This window comes from Malurus melanocephalus, unplaced genomic scaffold, assembly GCF_030028575.1.
Source record: "Malurus melanocephalus ecotype Western Australia unplaced genomic scaffold, MMel_1.1 scaffold_19, whole genome shotgun sequence".
Taxonomy (NCBI): Eukaryota; Metazoa; Chordata; class Aves; order Passeriformes; family Maluridae; genus Malurus; species Malurus melanocephalus.
The window spans coordinates 2,371,273-2,392,896 of NW_026623251.1; the positions used below are offsets into that span (position 1 = coordinate 2,371,273).

The 21,624-nt window shown below is 36.9% G+C and overlaps 1 protein-coding gene across 1 annotated transcript in view; it reads right to left on the reverse strand.

The window, feature by feature from the left end:
• SMYD3 (SET and MYND domain containing 3) overlaps window positions 1–21,624 on the reverse strand; it is a 335,451-nt gene that overhangs the window by 71,467 nt on the left and 242,360 nt on the right. The window contains exons 6-7 of the mRNA XM_057389700.1: window positions 7,261–7,328; window positions 4,221–4,323 (exon numbers count right to left, since the gene is read on the reverse strand). Of these exons, the coding sequence (XP_057245683.1) occupies window positions 4,221–4,323; window positions 7,261–7,328 (171 nt within the window). The remainder of the gene's footprint in view (window positions 1–4,220; window positions 4,324–7,260; window positions 7,329–21,624) is intronic.

Consider the following 21,624-nt stretch of genomic DNA (forward strand, 5'->3'; position numbering starts at 1 on the left):
CCTCTCCCCTTCCCTTCAACATGAGTATTATTTTCCTGTCTTATTCTCAACTCCTCATTATCTAAACCTGTTTTCCATGCTAGCTCCTTACATAGCCACTTTTGGTACAATGGGATGATTTCATCCTTGTGCCAGTCTCAAATTTGTCCTTCAGCCTTATCTCACACCTTTTCCCTGCTGTGCTCAATCATTTTCCCAAATTAACAGCCATTGTTGCCCTGCTCTGATTTCTCAAACATCTTTAGTGACCCCACCAACTTTGTCCTCACTTCTTTCCACAGCTGGTCCTAATCTGCCTCCTCCTTGGTGTGGTGAGAAAGATCTGTCTCCCTTCCTTCCCACAAAGCATTTTCCAGCTGAACTGCAGTCCTAACCTCATCCTTCARACATTCCAAACCCAATTTCCCTCGCCCATCACAAGCCTCCCAATCTTCATATGTCCTTGCAACTCTCAAGTGTTTTCTGTCAAAATCATTACACACATGGGCTGTTCCCAGTCTCTTGTCCTCTGCATAAATATCTCTGGTTTTGACTCATGTCCTACTGGGCTTTGGGTTTAGGTGGCAAGCAGCAGTAAAAGTGATTTAATCAAGTTCAGACAGAGTGCAAGACAGTAGAAATTTTCTGGGAAAAAATAATTCATGTGAGATTAGTCTATTCTTTGCCAAAATACTTAAGACAATGGTTTAAACCCTGTCATTACTGTCAAAACCATCATTAGGCAGGGTTTAGTTATAATACTGCAAAACAAACACAGAGCCAACATCAAATATACCTTACCTATTCAGCCTACAGGCTTCATCCCTTTATCTCTTTATATTTGTGCCTTTCCCTCCCCCCTTTTTTCATTTATGTTGCAGAAACCTTGGGAGCAGGAAGAAGTTTCAAAAAAGACATTYCTTTTTCAGAGATTACCAAGCAGTTGAGGATATGAACAGTCACACAACAACCTTCTCTGGATTAGAGAGAAGAGGCTTCATCACATTTGATATCTCCTTTTAGCATTTTAACAATTTAGTGTTTCCCTTGCTGTCAGAGGCCAGAGTTCAAATTCCCACCCCTGCTAGCRGAAATCTATATGTGAAAAAGATGTCTGTAGCTGGCAGACTGAGGGGTAAAATATAATTAGAATATTTAGAAACATGACCAAGCTAACAGTGACCGAGCCTATGCTAATCATGTAATTGTTTGAACACAAAATTTCTGTATTCATGTCTCTCTCCTACACTTGCTTTAATTTTGGATCACTTCATTAGATGCAAGGCTCATTTAACTTGTACATATTTAGGAAATATGCCCATTTATCAAAGGCTGTCTTAATGGTATTTGCATGTGGTATGTATGCTGCTAATTAAAACATTACTTCAACTGACCAAGGCTTGCCTCTTTATTGCATCGCTTATAAAGAATGTAGTAAATCTTTTCCCCTGAACTGTACAATATATATTAAAAACATTTATGAAGGCAAGGAATTATTTAACAGCCATGAGACTTATTGACTCTTAAGAGTTCCTCAGAAATGCATCTCTGTCTAAGCCCTTCTTGCTCTGACACAGAAATTCTTTAACCATGCATCGAGTGGCTAGTTTCTCATGYTCCTCATCTACTAAATGAGATAGACACAATTTGCCAGATCTGCCATGCTGCAGTGGACTTAATTTAATGGTGTTGGTTTTCCTTTTTTTTTTGGTAACAGACTACAGGCTACAAAATTTCTAGATAGAAAATTGTGTAGAAATTAAAAATCAAGTATTTTAATGCAAAAGGCAGGGAGAAAAAGGGGAATCTTCTTGGATTTGCAATCATAGGTTCAGAGCCCTAGGAGGAGGCTGTGTACAAAAATCTGTTCCTTAGACAGTTACATAAGTAGTTAACAGTCTGTACTCTTTCTGTTTTGGTATATAGGATCAAAATGCCTTCTAACTCAAGGAAAAATTTGGTTTTAAAAACTCTGCTGGGACAAAATGTAATGTATCAAACACATGCAGACATAAAATTTCTCACAGAATTACAGCAACAGAAACACTAAATAACTTGGTTGAGATCTATCATGAAAACAGATTTAATTGCTAGTCATCTGAAATTATTATTTGTTTTCAGCATTAATTTAAAAAAAAAACCGTTGCTCTGAAAGGATATGGTCATTTACATGATTTTCTGAAGAGAGAAAAAAATTTGCTGCAACTGAGCTCTGAAGCTGATGAGAAGTCAAGCACTCATTTTTTTGGTGCAAAACTGCGCCCTCGGCTAATCCATTCTATACCCCACCAGGAATAATTGATTTGATGCCAAATAAGTTGGAGAAGAGGCAAAATCAGCTTGTGTCTGCCTGCAAAACACCAGGTAGACACAGCAACTAACAAGAAGTCAATTSAAATTATAGCACACATCTTGATGCTGTTTGAAGTGGTTACTGAAGGGTAGGAAAATGATGAAGACCTCTTCAGAGCAGGCTACTTGTCTTTTTGACAAAACTAGCTGATAGGCTACCTTATCACTGAAGGAGCCCTTGTGAACTCTAGAGGAATAATTTTTACTTTTTTACATTCCTTCCTCATATCTCACCTTTCTTCGCAATGCTTAATTTYCATTTTTGCAAAGAAGTACAAGTGCAAAGCAAATCTCTGTATGCTGTCAAATTAACATCACTCAAAATAACAAAAACTATGACAGTCAGCATTACAGAGAAGTTGGGGAGGCCTTTCCCTGGAAGAATTCAAGTCTGGKTTGGAYGGAGSTCTGAGCAACCTGGTCTACTGAAAGGTGTCTCTGCCCACTGCAGGGACGTTGGAAGGTGATCACTGCGGTCCCTTCCAATKCTAACATTCTGTGATGCTATAACTATCTTGAAGAGCAAAAAGTTGTTATAATTAGTTCTTAGTTAAAAGCTCATYACAGGTGATGTAGTTTCATGTACAAATGTTTGTAAATTCAGTACATGGCTGTTACTAAAACTGGGCTCACCCTGCTTCAGACAAGCAATAAGGCAGTGTGGAAAGTTGCATCAAAGTCATCATCCAGAACGCAAAGTGAAAAGTCATAGAAGTTGTGTATAAGGAAAAGTAAATAGGTGCTGAACTGCTGACTTGCACATACGCTCATAAAAATTTTATTTCCCTTCCCCTTCCATAACAGATCTGAGCTAATATTGACWTTGTAGCTTTACTTTGTCTCTTAAGTCTTAAGCCCACTTTCTTCCTGGGAAGACATTAAAATATTTTAAAAGATTTTTATTTTTAAATAAGCAACCCATGTTAGTGAACTGGGAAGCCAAGAATAAAGTTATGTCATATGGATAAAATAGAAGGAAGGTGTCTATCATTATGCTTAAACAAGAATGCTGCATTGAAAGATGTCTACAGTTAATAGCTCAACAAACATATATTGCACCCTGAAAGATTTCTCTTGGCAAAAAAGATAAGTATGCAAAACCATTTCTGTTGGTTCTTGGCAATGTTTTCTGCCCMAAAAAATTATACTATTTACTTACTTTGATGGCCTAAAAAATATTCAACCATTTGCTTACTTTAACAGCCTACTATCTTTGAGAAAGAATACACTGAAAAAGAAAAAAAATTCACAGGGAGGAAAATAAATACCACCTCTTTTCAGGTCTTATTAAGCAAATTCAATACTGCATTGCTGCAAAACACATTTACTTTGAAATTATTTGTAGCCAAAAATTTATTTTCAAATAAATACAAGTGCTGTTGTAAAAATAAAGTAGAGAATACCTTAGATCAAATCAGAAATCTCTTGAAAAGGATATTTTGGAGACTTTCCTAATGAAATGGACAAGAAAACAAACCTTGTTTTGCTGCTTTCACTGTCAATGAAAGGTTTACTACAACTGCAYGGTTGCAGCCTGACAAATGCTTATTGTTGCAATGACTTAGTGAACACTGCATTCCACTCAGAAATATTGTGTTTCCGTCAGGGTAAAGACACTCAAATACAAACAAAATAAAGTGCCTAGAGGAGGAAAGGAGGGACAAGAATTTATCAAGACTGCTAGTGATTTATGAGAAGTAATGATTATGGGGCCCAGGCAGTGTGAAAAGATGATTCTATTTATCATTTCCCCCCTGATAGCTATGTGCTAGAAAGTGGCATCAATATATCATCAAAATATTAAGCTGGTGGCCCAGTAGTCTGGAATTTATTTAGGGAGATGTCATTGTTGCAGGTGTCTGTGATGGAAGGGAGGACAAATTAATTACCTCTTCGCCAGTCTGGATCTCTCGGACAGAGTGAAGTAAAAGCTGGTATCCTTCAAAAACGATCACACAGTTTGGGTCACAGCTGTGGTTCAGTAAAGACATGCTGTGAGGGGTGGTAGAGGGGGAAAGAAAGAAAAAACTTATCAGTGGACTGATTTTTCTACTGCCATTTCCCTTTAATCATTTGAAAGTAGTTAACGTGATTACATCTGAAGTATCAAGCAATTAAGTTATGAAACAAATAAAATCCCTGTTAAATCAGCTGCTCTTGGTTAGGGGAGGAAAATTAATGCTTAGAAGATTTATGTTCATTGCTAATAGGAGTCATGCCTGGATCTCTTCGTGTGTTACTGCCTTTTGTGTGTTCAGGGCAGGAGGAAGGCCATGGCGCCCCAGTGACACTGAGAGCCCTGATTCAGGGGACAGGGCAAAGTGGGGAACAAGGTAACCTGGACACTTCAGAGCAGGAGGGACTGAGTTATATTTCTGCTGCTTCTGCTCAGTTTCAGGGCACTCCCCTTATCGATCACCAGACCATCATTGCAGCCACAGATCAAAGGGGCCAACAATCAACCTATATTTCATATCAGCACAAAATGGAGTATRCCATGTCCCAAAGCCAAAGAACGTGGTGCGCTGAGTTGAAAGAAGAAACATGGCCATTGCCTCTATTTTATGCATATTTTGGCCCAGCCTCTGCTCCTGTGACATGTGACAGCACAGCTCATTAGGGAGCTCTTGCCATCCTCGAGACACATATGCTGCACAAACACACTGTACCTGGTGTCTGAAAGAGGCTGTTAACAACATCTCCTACACACTTGAGTCATGTGTTTCCTGAGCTGAGAAACAACTGATTTTGCCAGACAAACATTTCTGCTGTAGAAGTGGGGTTGATGACTCTTTCCCTATGGAAATGACCCATTGAAAGAATAATTCTGGCATTATTGATGCCTGATGATTTTTGTTTTTCCTTTTTATGCTTGCTGTACCCTCTATACATTTCCCTGTACCCCTTAGCCCACATGTTTGTAATTCCTGAAGCTTGATATTCCAGCTTAGTTTAGGAGTTCTGCTGGGCAGAGAAACCAAACATCCTGAGGAAGGSATCAGTGTGCCCTGTGCTRTCTTAAACCCGAGGCTCCAGCCTTGGGTGAAGCCTTCTGTCCGGAACATCTTGTGTAAACTGGGCTCTGGCCTCATCCAGGGGGGATTCATTAGAATAGGGGGACATTACTGCATTTGTTAAGTTTCTTATTGGGGAATCCTAGATAGATATGCTAATTCCTGAAACCTATAAAACTTGCATCCGTGCTGTACATCTGCCATCAAGTTGTGCACCTGGGATCCCAAATACTGACGTAAAACCCTTTTATCCCCTTAACTGTGTCTGTGTCATTATTAAAAACTGGCCRTTCAAGGCAACATTATCAGCCAGGAAGAAGAATTTTTGGATTACCCAGCTCCTGGCTGCATTTATTTGCTTTCCTTGTCTGCCTGATTCAACAACTCAAAATCCCAACTGTTTTTGGCAAAATAGGTGATGTTGCTGAGGGTCAGAGCCCTGCACCAAACCATGTTTATTTAGTTTTTTGAATCTTAAAGGAGGTATCAACAGACACCYGACTCTTTTGATATCCCTTCTGGACTAATAAAATATCTGTGGTTAATCTYCTCAAGAACCCGCTGGGAGAGTATCCATTACACTTATTGTGAGATCACTGGGCATACTCCCAAAGCTGCTGGCAAGGTGATGCACAGCAGGACCATAGGATTTTACCCATTTTAAAATGTATTGTGGTCCTGAAGCTATCAAGCTATACAAAAGTATGCAACCTCTTAATAAGGCAAAATAAAGAACTTTTAATTAAATTTCATCTCATGGAGACACTCGGGGGTTTGACGACAATTTCCTCTGGAAGCATATGAATTCATCTGCAGAGACATATGCTCAGGATTTGCAAACCACAGATTTAAGCTCACAATTTTCCCTCTTTTTTTTGCTATAGCAAAACTCAAATTGCTCTGAAGTGGCTTGGGAAAGAGTCTCTTGCATCCCTTGGCAGTACATTATCATTGAACATAGACAGACACTTTCTTCACAGTTAAGGGCTTTTTCCAACCAAAAGCAAACATTTCCCTAATAATAATGTTCCAAAATAATATTTCTTTTTTTTCAGGTATTGTTTGCATTCCATTATGAAATCAAATTACTGTTCTGCATTTTTCATGACACTAATTCCCATGTCCTCCTAACCAACTTTCCCTCATCTTTACAACAAGGCAGGCCTCAAGATTTGAACTTAGTCAAATCTTACATATGACAGTAGTAAGAAAAGAAACAATAGTGACAGGCCCACTGAGGTATTGAAAAACATAATTCAACCATACATTAACAAAAAAATTAGATGGTAAAATGTAATTWAAAAAAAATTATACATATTAAATTATACATACTAATTTYCCATATTTATGATTACAGGTTAGTAACTCTATGAACATAAAACCTTCTTTGGTACATACATCTTAACCTAATACAAATAAGAGACAATATTAAGAAATTCAAATATTAACATCTCTCTTAGGGGACTTATCTCTTCACCTTACTGATTTCTTTGTTATGGTAATTTACTTACAAATATATCAATCTTTTTCTTCTAATTATCAGTTCTGAAGGCWCTCAGCTGCAAAATATCTGTATTTTAAAGCATTACTGAACAGGTTTCCCTTAACTAGTCCCAGCTGCACATTCTTGATGTCAACATTTATTCTTAGAAAAGACTACCACCTCCTTAAAAAAAAAAAAAAAGATATAATGATGTACACTAGTTAAACTGTTTTAATGCTGCAATCAGGAATATTAAGAATGTTTTCAACAAGATCATATTTTTCACTCTTCTTTAATTTATTTCCATTTCCCAGTTTCTCATTTAGACATGTTACCTGCTGCTTTGATGGCCCTTACAGCTACCTTGGAAAAAAAGAAAAAAAAAAAAAGCCTAAGAGATTTTGCCTGTGAATGAAACAGTGTCCACAGTACCTGGGATAGAGGCCAACACCAACATCCTGCATCTCTCCATTACTGATGGTGAAACAGTTACAGGTCACCTGTAAAAACAAGGAGAAAAAAAATCCAGGATTACCAGAATCATTTGGAAACCCCATACTCAAGTGAAAAAAAACCTTCCAAAATAAAATGAAGAGGCAAATGGTAATTGGATGGGAAACATTCAAGCTCAACACTGGTGCTCTTTCATTTTAGAGCAATCACATCTGGGACACACTCTCCTGTAAAACTGCTGTCAACTAAAAGCAGAAATATTAGTATCCTGCAAAAATGTGGGGTTAAACACATGCAGAGGCCCTACTTCCCTGTCAAAAGAAGGAAAAAAAGCCACCCTACACAGAGCTTGAGAAAGTCAGCTCAGAAACAACCTRACATATGATAGTGACTACTGATGAAGAGTGGCTGTTCCCAGGCAGGGACCCCGCTGATGCCAGGCTGCCTCAGCACCTTTTAATGAGCCGCAGTGGAGCCCAAAGAATATATATGTGACAATTTTGAAGTAAATAGCAGCCTCAGTCATGGCAACCTGATATGTGAACAAATAAATGCAAAGACTGTGCAATAATATATAATATAATATATAATATTATACATATAATCCATACTATACATATTATASATATAATGGGTATATTGGTTTGCATGTTGATCAGACAACAAAGCATATTCAAATTGCCATGCAAGAGAACTACAACATTTTCTTTCATTTTAAATATTAGATTGCAAGTGTATTCTTCCTTCATACAACCATACAAAATTAACGTGGTTTTAGAAAAGAATGCAGCASAATGGAAGATGCCTGCAAGCAGATATAGTCCTACCCCAAACAATCAGACTGAAGTTTTTTTGGTATTCAAGATATATCAATGGTTAGTAAATTATTAACAAGTATAACTTTCATGGGCTTAAACAAAAAACGCAGAATGAAATTGTCAATGTGTTTTTGAAGTATTTGATTTTTGGGGAACATCTGGTTTGGGGGTATTTTTACATTTAGTTTTTAGATATGTTGGTCAGTTATCAATAACGTACTAAGATCTTATTTAGAAAARTGCTGTGTGATACTGCATATGCAAGAAAACTCTAAGGTCTCTTCTGTATAGTATTGGATTATTAATGTCATTAATTCTCATTAGAACAGAAAATGAGTTAGAGAAGGATTTAGCAGACATGAAATTAGATTTGCAAGTTGCAGTTTTATCCATAGAGTAATTGTCCAGAACAGTAAATGCACACCTATGTTTTAAACAGGTATCCTGAACAATTTAATAGCATCACTTATCCTACAAATTGACAAATTATTATTTATGAGACCATTAACCATAAGGTGAAAATGAAATCCTCTTTCAAAATTTCTCAAAAATTCTGACAGCTACATTAATTTAAATAAATGTACAKGCAGTAGGGCATGTGTTTTTTTGTAAATGGTCAAACAATACTTTGATTAGTCTATTATTTATGTAACCCATTCAAATGTTCCCTATCAATTACCAAAATCATAYATCTTAATTATTTCTTTCCTGCTGACATTGGATATAAAGTATCAGACAACTTCTGAGCAAAGATTAGTCCATTGCAAGTGGCAATTATTCTGGTTCTAAAAATATTGACTTGATTTTGGCATTTATTAAAAAAATAATGCCTTCCAGGTAAAATAGAAAGAAAGCCAGCTTTTGTGAGCCTTAGCTCTCTCTAACAGATCATAAAGTAGCAGAGGTCAAACACCTCTTAGAAACTAACAAACTCTTYTTTCTTGCAAATCTTTTATTATTACCATAACAAATTTATATTAATGAAATTGAATTTCAATCACCACAGAATTAGAGAAACTGTTTCATCATTTTCCATTACGGTTATGCATTCTATTAAGTGAAGAGCTGTACACACAGAAGTCACAATAGTTTTACTTCTTCCTTTTTGAAACATGCATTAGTTTTTTACACCACGATACATGCAAAGAAAAGTTTGAGATGAATTAATAAGCTGAGATTCACACATGAAGAGCTACTTTCAATAGTAGTTCACTGTGAGGCAAYTTTTAACCTCTCTTAGATATTTTCACAGTATGCAGGTGAATCTCAATATCCCAGTGAGGTAGTGAAATGCCATCTAGTTTCTAAGTCTTTGCAKTTTTGAAAATAATACTGGGAATTGGAAGTATGCAGGGCCAGATCCAAAAAAGTATTTAATACTTTAATAATTAAACACAGGCAGAAGCCTAACTGGTCCCATGAATTCTGAGCTATATGATTCAGTGCACAATCCTACCACAGGCATAAGAARTGTTAGGTGTTCTGAGATTTGTTTAACCTCCCAGGAGACAATCCTTCCCCGCTTTTAAGGTATGGAGAAAAATAACAGTGATACACACAGTAATGTGTACTACAGATAGTAAAATTAGTCACGGCTGCTTTCTGTGCTCAGCAAGTGGAGAGAGAAGAACTGAGTTTAGGGTAGTGAGAGGAGGAAGATCTCACCATTAACACWGTGAGAAATTCTCTTATAATGATATCCTTCATAGACAGTTAGCAGCTTGCAACAGGTATAAAATCTAAAATATACGAAGTATGAAATATGAAATATAAAATATATGTCACCTGAATGTAAGGTTGTTTTTTTGTTCTCTGTTAGATTTGTTACGAAGTTTCTAAAAATCTACCRAATCACCTCTACATAAACTTTTAGGATGTTTTAAATCTGAGTTAAAGATTAGTTCTGTCAAGGGGAGTTAYGAKATTTCAAAACATGATGTTGTAGACCACAACTCCCAAGAAAGAAAAGGAAGAAGGCTTTTTCTTTTTTTTTTTTTTTTTTTACAGAGTGCCCGAAGTAAAACCAGCTTCCCAAAATTCACAGATGTAGCTCAAATAACAGCTAAATCTAGAGTATCCAACATTGCTACAGGAAAGCATGGGTATGCTGCTTGTTCCTGAGGCAAATGTTTACAGATCAAAGCCTGCTGGGACTGGAAGTTTACTAATTCCATTTCTAGGGGAAAAAAAACAAACCAACCCCTAACAGATAAACCCAAGGCAAAACTAACATTTTTCTTATGCATCACAGTATTTCTTTCAAGTTTCATGGTTACCTTGTGCTATCATTTGTCTGCCTTAACTGACTTACCTTATTCCTTGTATTAAACCTGGTTCTGATTTTACGTGATCAYAGATTTTAAAATAAGAAAAATAAACAATTCTTGGCAACTGARTGCTTCAATAACTGTGTTCTTCCATACAAAGGCATGTCCCTTGTCATCTTAACTCCTGCAGAATCATTTGTCTCAGTAATTTAATTTGTGCTTGTCCCTTCTGATTCCTCTRAAAATTCCTCTTTAACCAGCTACAAAGCACAGCATATCCACATACAGAAACAGAACCAAGTACTCACAGAGTTTGTTATACCCACAAATAAAGGAAACTGACACATATTTCAGAACTTCAAAGTGCAAAGACGAATTCCTTGCCATTTCTAAAATTTCTGAAAACACATCCAGCATGAGAACAAAGGGAAAATTCTCAGGGGGGAGTCACAAACTTTTCAAACCTCCACAATGCAAAACTTAAAAAWATTCTAGAGCTCTCAAGATTTATCATCATAGCCTGATCAGCCCCAGAGTAATAGTGGCTAATAGTTTATAGAATCAATTTGCAGTGTTTGGRTTGGCTCCATGGCAATAAATCCTGCAAGTTTATTTAAAAGGAGCTGCTATTTCAAACAACCAACAATATTATATAAACTGACTAAATTAAATAAAAGGATTCGTTCTTTTGAGGCTGCACATATTTCAGAGAATTATACTGCACTCACTAAGGTAACACAAGTAGAAGACATAATCTCTCCTAGACTGGGAAACACATGAGTAAACTAACTTTAATGATTGGCCAATACTCTCATGCATATCTTCTCATCAAACAAAGATTATTGCAACCTGTTAAATCTGATTTTCTCTCTGACTGACCAATTAAAAGTAAGTTTACTCAATAAAGAGGTCACTGTTTTCAAGGTGTCTAGAGCTACTGTCTGAGCAATCCCTGTCAGTGCCAGACTCAYAGTTTAGTGTACAGCCATGATTTATTTTGGTGCTTCCATTTGAAGAGTASAGAGGCTTCAGTTTCACACCATAACGAGTTGGATTTGATTTCAGTTCAGACCTTATTCATACAGGATTTGCCTTTGGGTTAATTACAGCAGAGTTAGACTTGATAGCAGGACACTCCAGAYTGGGAATTTCAGACACTCTGACAATGAAACATGTCAATAAGGGAGTAAGGGAAAGAAAACAAATCATTATTGGCTAACACTTGCTGCACTCATCAAATTACAAACACCAGGGCTAATAATCAATCATTTTGTCCCCACGTGTTCCTGTTACTGCAACACAGTGAGGCGGCTCTTATAACACATGTAAAAAACCCTCCCAAAGACTTCCAAAGGGCATATTGCATGGATAGGGTCARTATAATTTTCGGTTCTGATATATAATGACTCCAGCCATCTCTGCAAATGGTGTGTTACAGCTGGTGTATTCTAATCCACCACCAGGAAGAAAGCGATAACTAACTCCTTTTCCCTCTAATTTACAAACCCAATGTAATGCAAATTAAAAATATATAAAAATGGCCTTTCATGGATTATTAAGTTTCTCACTCACACCAAAGCTGCATGGATATTGCTGGTCATGGCGAAATATTTAACAAAGAATACTACAGTGAGTGTTCAGGTTAACTGGCTTCCAAAAGCTCAATTATTTTTCCAGGAAGAAGGGGTGAGCAGCAAATGCTATGTGAAGGGCACATTAACTCAAATGGCCAAGGCATAGCCCAGTGACCCTCTAGAACCACCACATCACACTACAGCTCTGCACTGATAGCTCTTTTCCACTGGAAGATGAACACATAACAGGCACAGATGGCTGATAGATCTCAAATCTGCTAATGACTTCATTTGGCACACAGAGCATTAGAGCAACAGTGCTAAATCGTAAATGCACGGTGTGACACAGCAGTGACAGACCTRTCAAGCCCTGTTTTGAGTGTACTTCAGTCAAATGCTTTTGCCCACAGCCCAGGAAACCCAGGCTTTCCATTCAAACAGAGCTTCTTGCTCTGCAGTCTCATCTCTGTCCATGGTGGGAAGGCACCTGCTACCTGAACGCTGTGCTGAAAGCAGCCCTGTAACAAGGCACATTTGAAAACTAGACCTTTGTGCCTTATACAGACATGCTTACATCCTTCAGAAACAGATCCAATTCTTTATTGCATTCGATTCAGGAATTACTGGCTTCCATAGGAGCCACAGAAACAAAATGAGATAAAAGAGACATCAGGAAGAAGAAACTAACAGAAGGGCAAAACAAAAAAAAAAAAAAGATTCCTCAGTGTTTTGACAGAATCACAGAATAAGCTGAGCTGGAAGCGACCCACAAGGATCAGTGAGTCCAACTCCTGGCTCTGCACGGACCATCCCAAGAGTAACACCATGCCCCAAGAATATTGTCCAAATGCTCCCAGACAGAAACCAAAACATATTAGAAGAACTTARGGGAAGTTTTGTTATTTAGATTTTCAGACTAAGTAAAGGGCACAAATAGTTAACTGTTTATGATATTTGCTCAGAAGCCAAAGTATGCTGCAAAATTATGAAATTGGAAGAATTTGTTTCACACTTTGACTGAATTCACAAGTATTTCATTTTACTTCAAAGACTTCATATTAATCTCTTGTGCCAAAGCATCAACATTTGGTTGWATTAAAGCCTACCATTAGTTCAGACCTAGTTACAACAAAGACCTGCATTTCCAGCTGCTTTCTGAGTTCTTGATCTTAAGTTCTTTAGCCATCTTTCTTCACATCAATTAACAATATTTCAGGCCWTTTTTGCTATACTAGCACATGAAGTTTTCTGATGAGTATGCAGAACACAGGTATCCATTGCAGATAGGTTGTCGCCACCTACAAGACAGGAGACTAGAAATTTAGCCTGACATTAACAGATAATTTAGTGCAAATGTGCTTCAGGCATCTCTTTATAGTCCTCAACTAAGTGGTGCAATTTTGATTGAAATTGAATGAAAATAGGTCATGGCAAATTACCTCCTCTCTTCTTAATCCCACACATAATTCTCCAATCTTTCAAATAAAAATATTTAGCTATGCAGCTAAATATATTTGATTACTAAGAATTTCAAAGCCATCATTACTAGGACAAATGTTATGCTTACTATGGTCACTTTTTTTTTTTTTTCAAATCATGTGCAACATGTATCCATGCAAACCTGGACTTGAAAAGGTAAAGCTTGAAACATACAAAATTATTGCTTTCTTTGCATAAAATAAAATATCTTGAAGTTTTGTAGGACGCCYATTAAAAGTTTTGTGCAACCTGTCTTAACCTTTTCACAAGTTTCTCCTCTGACAACAGTCAGCAAGTCTCATGTTCCCCTCGGTGAAATTTTAGCTTTTACCCAGCTCTGTGAATGTTATTATTATTCCTGCTTTTTGGAACACAACAGAAATCCATCTATTTATGGAGCAGAACTGGAGTSGAAGCTGCAAAATCACTAATGGATCGTATTACTGCTTGCAGCATTTGGCATTATTAATTGGATTGGAGTAGGAGCATGACATCCTTCTCCTCATCCTTATTTTCCTACTGGTAATTCCACTCCTGTGAAATGGAGCAGAGTTATTAACTTGATTTCAACAGCCACTGCATGCCCACTTATTGAAAACACASTGCTTGTTTATGAATGGGATCAAACTTCATGGGCATCCAGGAATCATTAACTGMCTTCGTGTTTGTCTTGCCTATTTTGTTACAGATACATGTTTATATGCTTTGTAATGATATAAAAAAATAGTTAGATTTAATATTTAGGGTGTGATTCAGCTACGGATGCTTGTATGAAAATTACATAGGCAAAAGCAAAACATTAATGAATTACTTTTACCTAAATTCAGCTAATAATATGGATTGAATAAAGTACTATATGCCACCTCTTTCCATGAGCCAGATGATTGCCTTATAATACAAGAGAGGTGGAAGTAATTCTAACCTAAATATTTAATTGTCCTAATATTTCCTTGACCTAAATATTGATTGTCACAGAGGCAATATACTTGCTATTCCTTTTGGACATGCTTGCTGAGCTACACCTTCAAGYATATTTACCCCTTGAAGTTCATTAACGATAAGTCTTTGGATTTGGTCTGTTTGGCTTAATGGAATTTTTGCCTCTTTTTAGTCTTCCTCACTCTAGCTATTGCACAGTGTCTTTTCTACTGGGGAGAGGGGATAGGGAATGAGGGCAAATATAAAACACTGGGGAAAATTCTTTTCACACCATTGGTTTAAAATTGTTTCCACCAAGAAATTTCTGAAAACASAGAAGTTGAGTGTGCTTGAAGAGAAGAAAAATTCAAAAACGGTAGAAAAGAAGGGAAACATCTCTTCCAAAATGTAATGGCATGAAATGAGTACTTTTAAATCTTAAGAACTTAAACAAGTGTAAATAAATGGCTTTATTTTGAAGCTGCTTCTGAAATGGGCAACAAAAAACATTTAGTTCGTGTAATTTAGAAACCCCTGCCACATTTTCCTTGGATTCCTTTGCGATTTTAGAAAATAGTAGAAAACAAGTCCTCTTTATGCCAAGAAAAGGAACCATATAGATATATTGGATGGTTACATGGGAAAAAAGTTTGCAGAACCCACAATGCCTGCACACCAGAAACTAGCATCCAGGATCACCATCCCATCCACTGGGATTCTTTAGCAGAAGACCATTACTCCAACAAAAAAGAAAATTCCCAGCATATTGTTCTACCTACAACTGAATAGAACACATTTTCCTTTGAAATAGTACTTTTCCTTGTTGTGTCAGATTAGATGTAACCATTATACAGATTTTCTGCTTTGATACTATTATTATTTCAGAAAAAGACCACAATACTTAGAGGCAGCATTAGGCAACACTTCCATTTGGGAAAGAGACACAGAGAAAAGAAAATGTAACAATTTACTCCAAATTAAGCTCGAACAGAAAACTCCTAGTAGAGGAATATCTAGCAATGAGTTGACAAAGGAACTGCAAAATAGCTAAATATAGAGTAGCACAGCTAGAATCATAGCTTGGAGAAAAAGTCAAGAAAAAGCTGATCTCCTATGTATGCTTTCTACTTAATGAACTCTCTTAGGGTATACAGACTGCAAATTAGCGAGGAAAATGGTCAAATAATTGCATTATTTGATCTTTCACTTGTAACGGGCAAAAAAAGAGCATTTAATTTTAAAAAGTCTCTGCCAGATATCTTGGAAATAAAGGAAGGTTATACAAACACTACATTGAGCTCACAGTTCAAATGCTTGTGGGTAGCTAACTAAAGTTCACAGACCTGTATGTAATTGCTGTCTACAGGAAATACTTGTGTTAGCTAAAGAATTTTCTCCCCTCTCTTTCACCTTTGCCCTTCCACAAACTCAGCAGTGAAGAAACCTCCTAAGAGCATTTCTGTGTTGAACAGGGTTTTCCCCACCTCTACAAGATGAACTAAATTTAATAGATAGGAATAGAATCTGTCAATTTCTCAAGACATGCTTTTAGCAATTATTAATTGATAAATGATTACTTTTTTAGAAATATACAAACAAAATTATCCACTCCCCATTCATTTAGCTTTATCTAAACATTATGCTTTTTAGAAGCTTGCAGCATGAATAAGAGCACAAAATTTGCACTTATTTTAATGTAATTTGGCAACTACTTCAGTGGCACCAGAGGAGTTACACAAAACAATGATCAGGTAGAAAGAAAGTTCATAAGTTGAACTTGAAATAAAATTTCTCTGAGCACTGAAATTGGATGACCTAACACCGCATGGTTAAAATTCTGTACATTTCAGACAAAACAAATCCTTGATGTTAAAAGTCTGCAAATTTTGATTTGCTTAAATCCTAACATAAACTCTTTACCATAAATCCCTCATGTTAACATTAAATAATAAAATAAAAATCCAGATTTTTTTTTTCTTAATAACCCAGGCAGTAGATGTGAAATCATTARATAGCCAGAATACTGAAAAATTAAATTTGAGCAAACATTTTTTAAAACAACATGCTATTTTTTCCCTAGCTTGGAAGGCACAGAAACTCTGCATTTATCAAAAATGCTTGTGTTTTGCCAGCACCCAAATGATAAATTGCCATTTTARAGATACCATTTACTGCCACAACAATACATTTTTTCATGGGAAAAGGGCACTTTTGCCTATGAACAAGTATCAAAGTTTCTTTACAGGAAAAGTCGTATCATGTCCCATATGTATGCAAGACCAGGAAAGTAATTACCACTGTGTACCCTGGAAAGCTGATGCTTTCATTCAATATTCTTTATGTTACAATTTTTAAGTTAAATCAATAGTTTTCATAACCTAGATTCATGATATCAGAAACTTTAAGAACATGACCTCCATAATTCAAAGTTCCAACATACCCTCCATTCACTGAGAAAATTACAATGGTCTTATGTCATGCATTCCAAGAGAGAAAGATGGCTGAGAGGGATGTGATAGGTTTACAAAACTTACACGATATTTACAAAATACCCCTTTGAATCACAATCCTCTCCAAGTGTTTCATGGTATTTTTTCTGATACGCAGATTCCCTCTCAGCAAATCCTTATCTACAGTTTTCATACTCCTAACTTTGAGCTTTCTTCTCCATTTTGTGAAAACCTGATCTTTACATGTACACAAGACAAGCAAACCAGGTAGAAAACTGATTTCAGCAAGTGAGAAGGAGCAACTGGCATTTCTATTACACCTGACAAAATGCAGGGTGACAGCAAAGAACGTAATCATTTTTGGTCACAAAAACACTAGTGGATCCTAGTAGATTCCTCACCCCACCTCCAAAGGAAAACTCCAAATGTACACTTCAAAGTTTTCTTGTAATCATCACAGAACTAAAGTGCAAAATTGGATCAGAAATATGAAACACAAGGCACGAGGTTTTTCAAATCTACTGTTGCATTTCTCCTACAGTTTATGATACTGACTCCTTTCCTTATGTTCACAAAAGACACAAACSATGTTTTTGTTTTACAAAAACCTACATGCCAAAATATATTACTCTGTGATGAATTAAGATCTTTAAAAATGAGTATTCAGTTATGATTATTTAAGAATCTATTTTCCTTTCATTTATGACTTGCCTCTCATCCGATTTGGCTGTATATGAAAATATTACCTTTAAATTGTGACACTTTCAAGAATAGAATGATGTAAAATGACGAAGTAATTCTGAAATCCAAGACATATCACCCTAAGGAATCTTTCATAATACAATAAGAATTTAAAACAAAATTACAGAATCATACTAGGTAAGTTTTCATTGTTAGTTTTTCTTATGAGAGCCATATGAGAACAAAGTACATTCATTCCTTTTTCCACCAATGTGGAAATAATTCTCTTGTTTACATGTTATGACAAAAAAGAGTAATTCATTCCACCGATTCCTGTTTAAGTTACAGCTAAAATGTATTTTTAAAGTATTCTACATGCTTTTCTACTTTTGGCCATTCATCTAAAACATAAATCAGTTGTGTGAAATTGTAAAATTGTAACTTTTAGGTCTTATAACACAAATCTAAACCATCAAGCTTTCAAATACCAAATACTTCTCTGGTTTTGGTTTGGTTGTGGGTTTTGTGGTATTTTTTGTTTGTAAGTGTTCAATTTCGTGGTTTGTTTTTTTTGTGTGATTTTTTGTTTGTTTTGTTTTTTCCTTGTTTTTTGTGAGGGGAGTTTGGGTTCTTTTTTTTGTTTTGTTTTGTTTGTTCTGTTGAGGAACTTTTTGTTTTGTTTTTGCATTTGTTTTGGGGGTTGTTTGTTTTTAATCCTCAAGAAAATGTAAAACATTTTGAAAGTTTGAATCATGATCTAGCCTTTGTGGCCAGTCTTTCCAGAGTGARTACCACTGTTTTTCCATGGACAGTCAGTAACCTCACACCTGAAAAGGTGCTCCTTTTCACTGGCAAAGCTCTTACTAGACATGAATGAAGTACTTACCTTAAACTTCACTGTTACTAATTTTTTGACATTTTATGCTCACTGTGATAGTGAAGACATCAAAGAATCTATTGAGCTGTTACTACTTGATKGATCACTCAAATCTGTTGTTCAAATTGTGTAAGATATTGAAATCAAATATGTGAAAATTATCACATATTTGTGATTGGGATGAAATTCAGACTTCTAAATCTGTTTCTCCAAAATACATCTCCAAACCTTGAGTTAGATGCCCATGATTTTTAATGAAGAAGATAAGAAGTCGGAGAAGAAAAAGTAACAAATACTAAAAAATAACTGAATTAATAAAGAGAAACAAAATAGTGCCCAAAACTATGTGGGATGATGTCTGCAAAAACAAGATCAAACAGCTAATTAGCTTCTTAATTATCACTTATTAACAGTTTGTGGATAGAGTGTGAAGGAGAGGATCTGGCAAAATACCAGTCAAGACTAATGGTGCTTAATTTCCTCTGTGAGCTCCTCCAGCAGCTCAAATGTGTTGCAATATGCACACTGCAATAGAATATAGGTAAAGATAAAGTTTTGTTTTTAAAATTGTTACACAACTTGATTCACTCAGTTGTTCCAAGCAGCAATCCAGCTCAGACACTGTAAAWGCAAATCTATTTTAAGACATATAAAATGTTAATTGCAAAATAAAGCTCACTGATGTTTACTTATTCAAACTTCTCTCTGGAGATCTGTGTGCATGACCATGAACATACTCTSATGCCACTTCATGTGTTTGTCTAAAAAAAGAGATGTTATTTAACAATATGGTCTTTGGCAGAAGTTATCCATAAAGCCACACATTTTGCAAACCAAGTATCCATAGTAACTAACTGCACAATAACTGAGCTTAGTTATTATCAATTTCAAAATTATTCACAAATAAAAATGCTACATATTTGTCAGTAAAAACCTGAGCCTGTACATTGCGTTAATTTCAAAAAACAAATATTTTCCAACAAATTATTCACTCTCCAAAAGCAGCTTTTGTCTTTACTTTTGGAATCCCTGAAAGCAGATTATCAATCTGACAAATTCATTTAAAATCAGCTCAAGCCTTTTATTCTTGTTGTTGCTATTTTTGAACTCCACGAGCCGACCATGAACTAGGTAGTAAAAATTCAAATACTAAAATTGTGACAGTGGCTGAGTCTGCAGACACATAGGCTGACTTAAAATTAATGGTTTTAGCTTATTGTAGTTTATTACATTACATTGCAACATAGATGCTAAATGTAAACCAAAATCCCAAAGACAAGATGGAAGAAGTCCTGCTCTAATACAGTATCAATTAATGGAACAATGAACCTTGGAAAATATTGATTCTTTGTTTTTTGCCCCACACAGAAATTGCAACCCAGACCATRATGAGAATAATTATTTTGGAAAAAAAAAATTTCCTCTCCAGGTATTATCTCATTATTGGAATAACTATTTTTGGTTTTTTTTTTTTTTGSCTCAGATTTGGGAAGTAAAATAATGGAACATTTCATCTGTAGGGAGAAAAGAAAAAGAGTAGAAAAGGATATTATTTTCTCATTGCAGCTTCTGACGAAGCTTCTTTCCTGCTTCTCACTTTGGCAATTCAGTTTTGGGACTATAGGTTAAAACCCAGAGTTCAGACGGCCGGAATRGAAATACTATTTTTTATCTATATATGTGTAGCCTTATATTTCTGTTTGCTCARGGACATCAAGCAATGTGTAGACATTAATTAGTTAATAATTACAACAGCCCTGTGAAGAATGGAAATGCAGAACTGAATGATAAATTTGTTGAATGTAACACCAAGGACACAAAGCACCTTAGCAGCAGTTTGGCATACAAAGGAATTTTGTTTAAGTCTTCGACTGTATCCAAAAGGTTTACAGTTAGAAAGAAAAAACCTTTAATGTTATTTGGAAAATAACAGAAGCATAAAATCCACAACTGAAATAGGATTCCTGGCTTTACACTTGCCTGTGGCACGTGTTGATGGTGCAGTGCTGTAGAACAGCTGCAGGCACAGCGTTGTTCATGTTATGCCAGTTAAGGGGCTATGTATTATTTCATGTCTTCTGTCTTGGCTGTATGATGCTGTGAAATCAGACAGCAGCTCCAATGCACTTCTCTGGGATGTTTTCAGCCTGCATTTGCCTTTCTCCATTTATGCAGATTACTGCATGACCATGATCTGTCATTACACAGAAAACTCATCATACAGAAAGCACAAAAATGGGCAGCACAAAGAGGAGGGAAAGAAATCTCCTCAGCAGCCAAACCTATAAAGCAGCAGAGTGCTTCTAAAAGCTCAACCACAAACCAGGCAGGGCGACCCCTGAAGTATGGGGGAAAAAAGCAACCAAACAGCCCAAGAAAGACAARGAGCTACTGGAGAGGGTGCAGAGGAGGGCCACAAAGATGATGAGGGGTCTGGAACACTGCAGGAGCAAGGCCTGTTTACTYCAGGGAATAAAAGYCTGAAAGAGGATCTCATTAATGCATATAAACCTSTCAACAGTGGGTACCAAGTAGATGGTGCCAGACACTTCACAGTGGTGCCCAGAGAGAGGATGAGACACAATGTTAACTAAAACAGAGTTTCACCTAGACATGAGGAAAAGCTTCTTTCCATTGAGGGTGGCAGAGCCTGGAACAGGCTGCTCAGGGGGACAATGGAATCTGCCTGTTTGGAGATCTTCAAAGCACACCCGGATGTGCTCCTGTGCAATCTGCTCCAGGTGGACGCTGCCTTGGCAGGGAGGTTGGACTGGATGATCTCCAGAGGTCCCTTCTGTGATGTGCCAGGCACAGAGACACTGCACAGCCCGCCTTGTCCCCTTGCTGCCGGGCCTTCGCCATCCCCACACTGCAGCCAGCTCTGGCAGGGTGATGTTGCCCCTCCACACCCTCAGCACCAACAGCAAGGGTGGCAGTCATTAATAAAGGCTGCTGTGGGGAACACAGCTCTCCTGGGCCCTGACAGGCAAGGGGCAGCACTGGGGCTGCTACGCCTGTACCCTCCAATGTGCAAGATTGCTCCAGGCCAGGCAGGCACAYCCAACACTAAAGCTGTCAGGCTCCAAATTCAATACTAAACCCAGCATGGCTGGTGGGCTTTTTCCTGCACCCTGTTAGCATTTACACTCCCCAAACACTTCTAACTCAGGGTCTAAGAAGGTCTGAGTTGGCTCCTGTAGTGAGCTGAGAAAGTAATTTGTCCCCAGCGTGGGGGCTTCCCAGGAAGGGACCTTGCCAGGACAGTCACCAGGGAGCCCT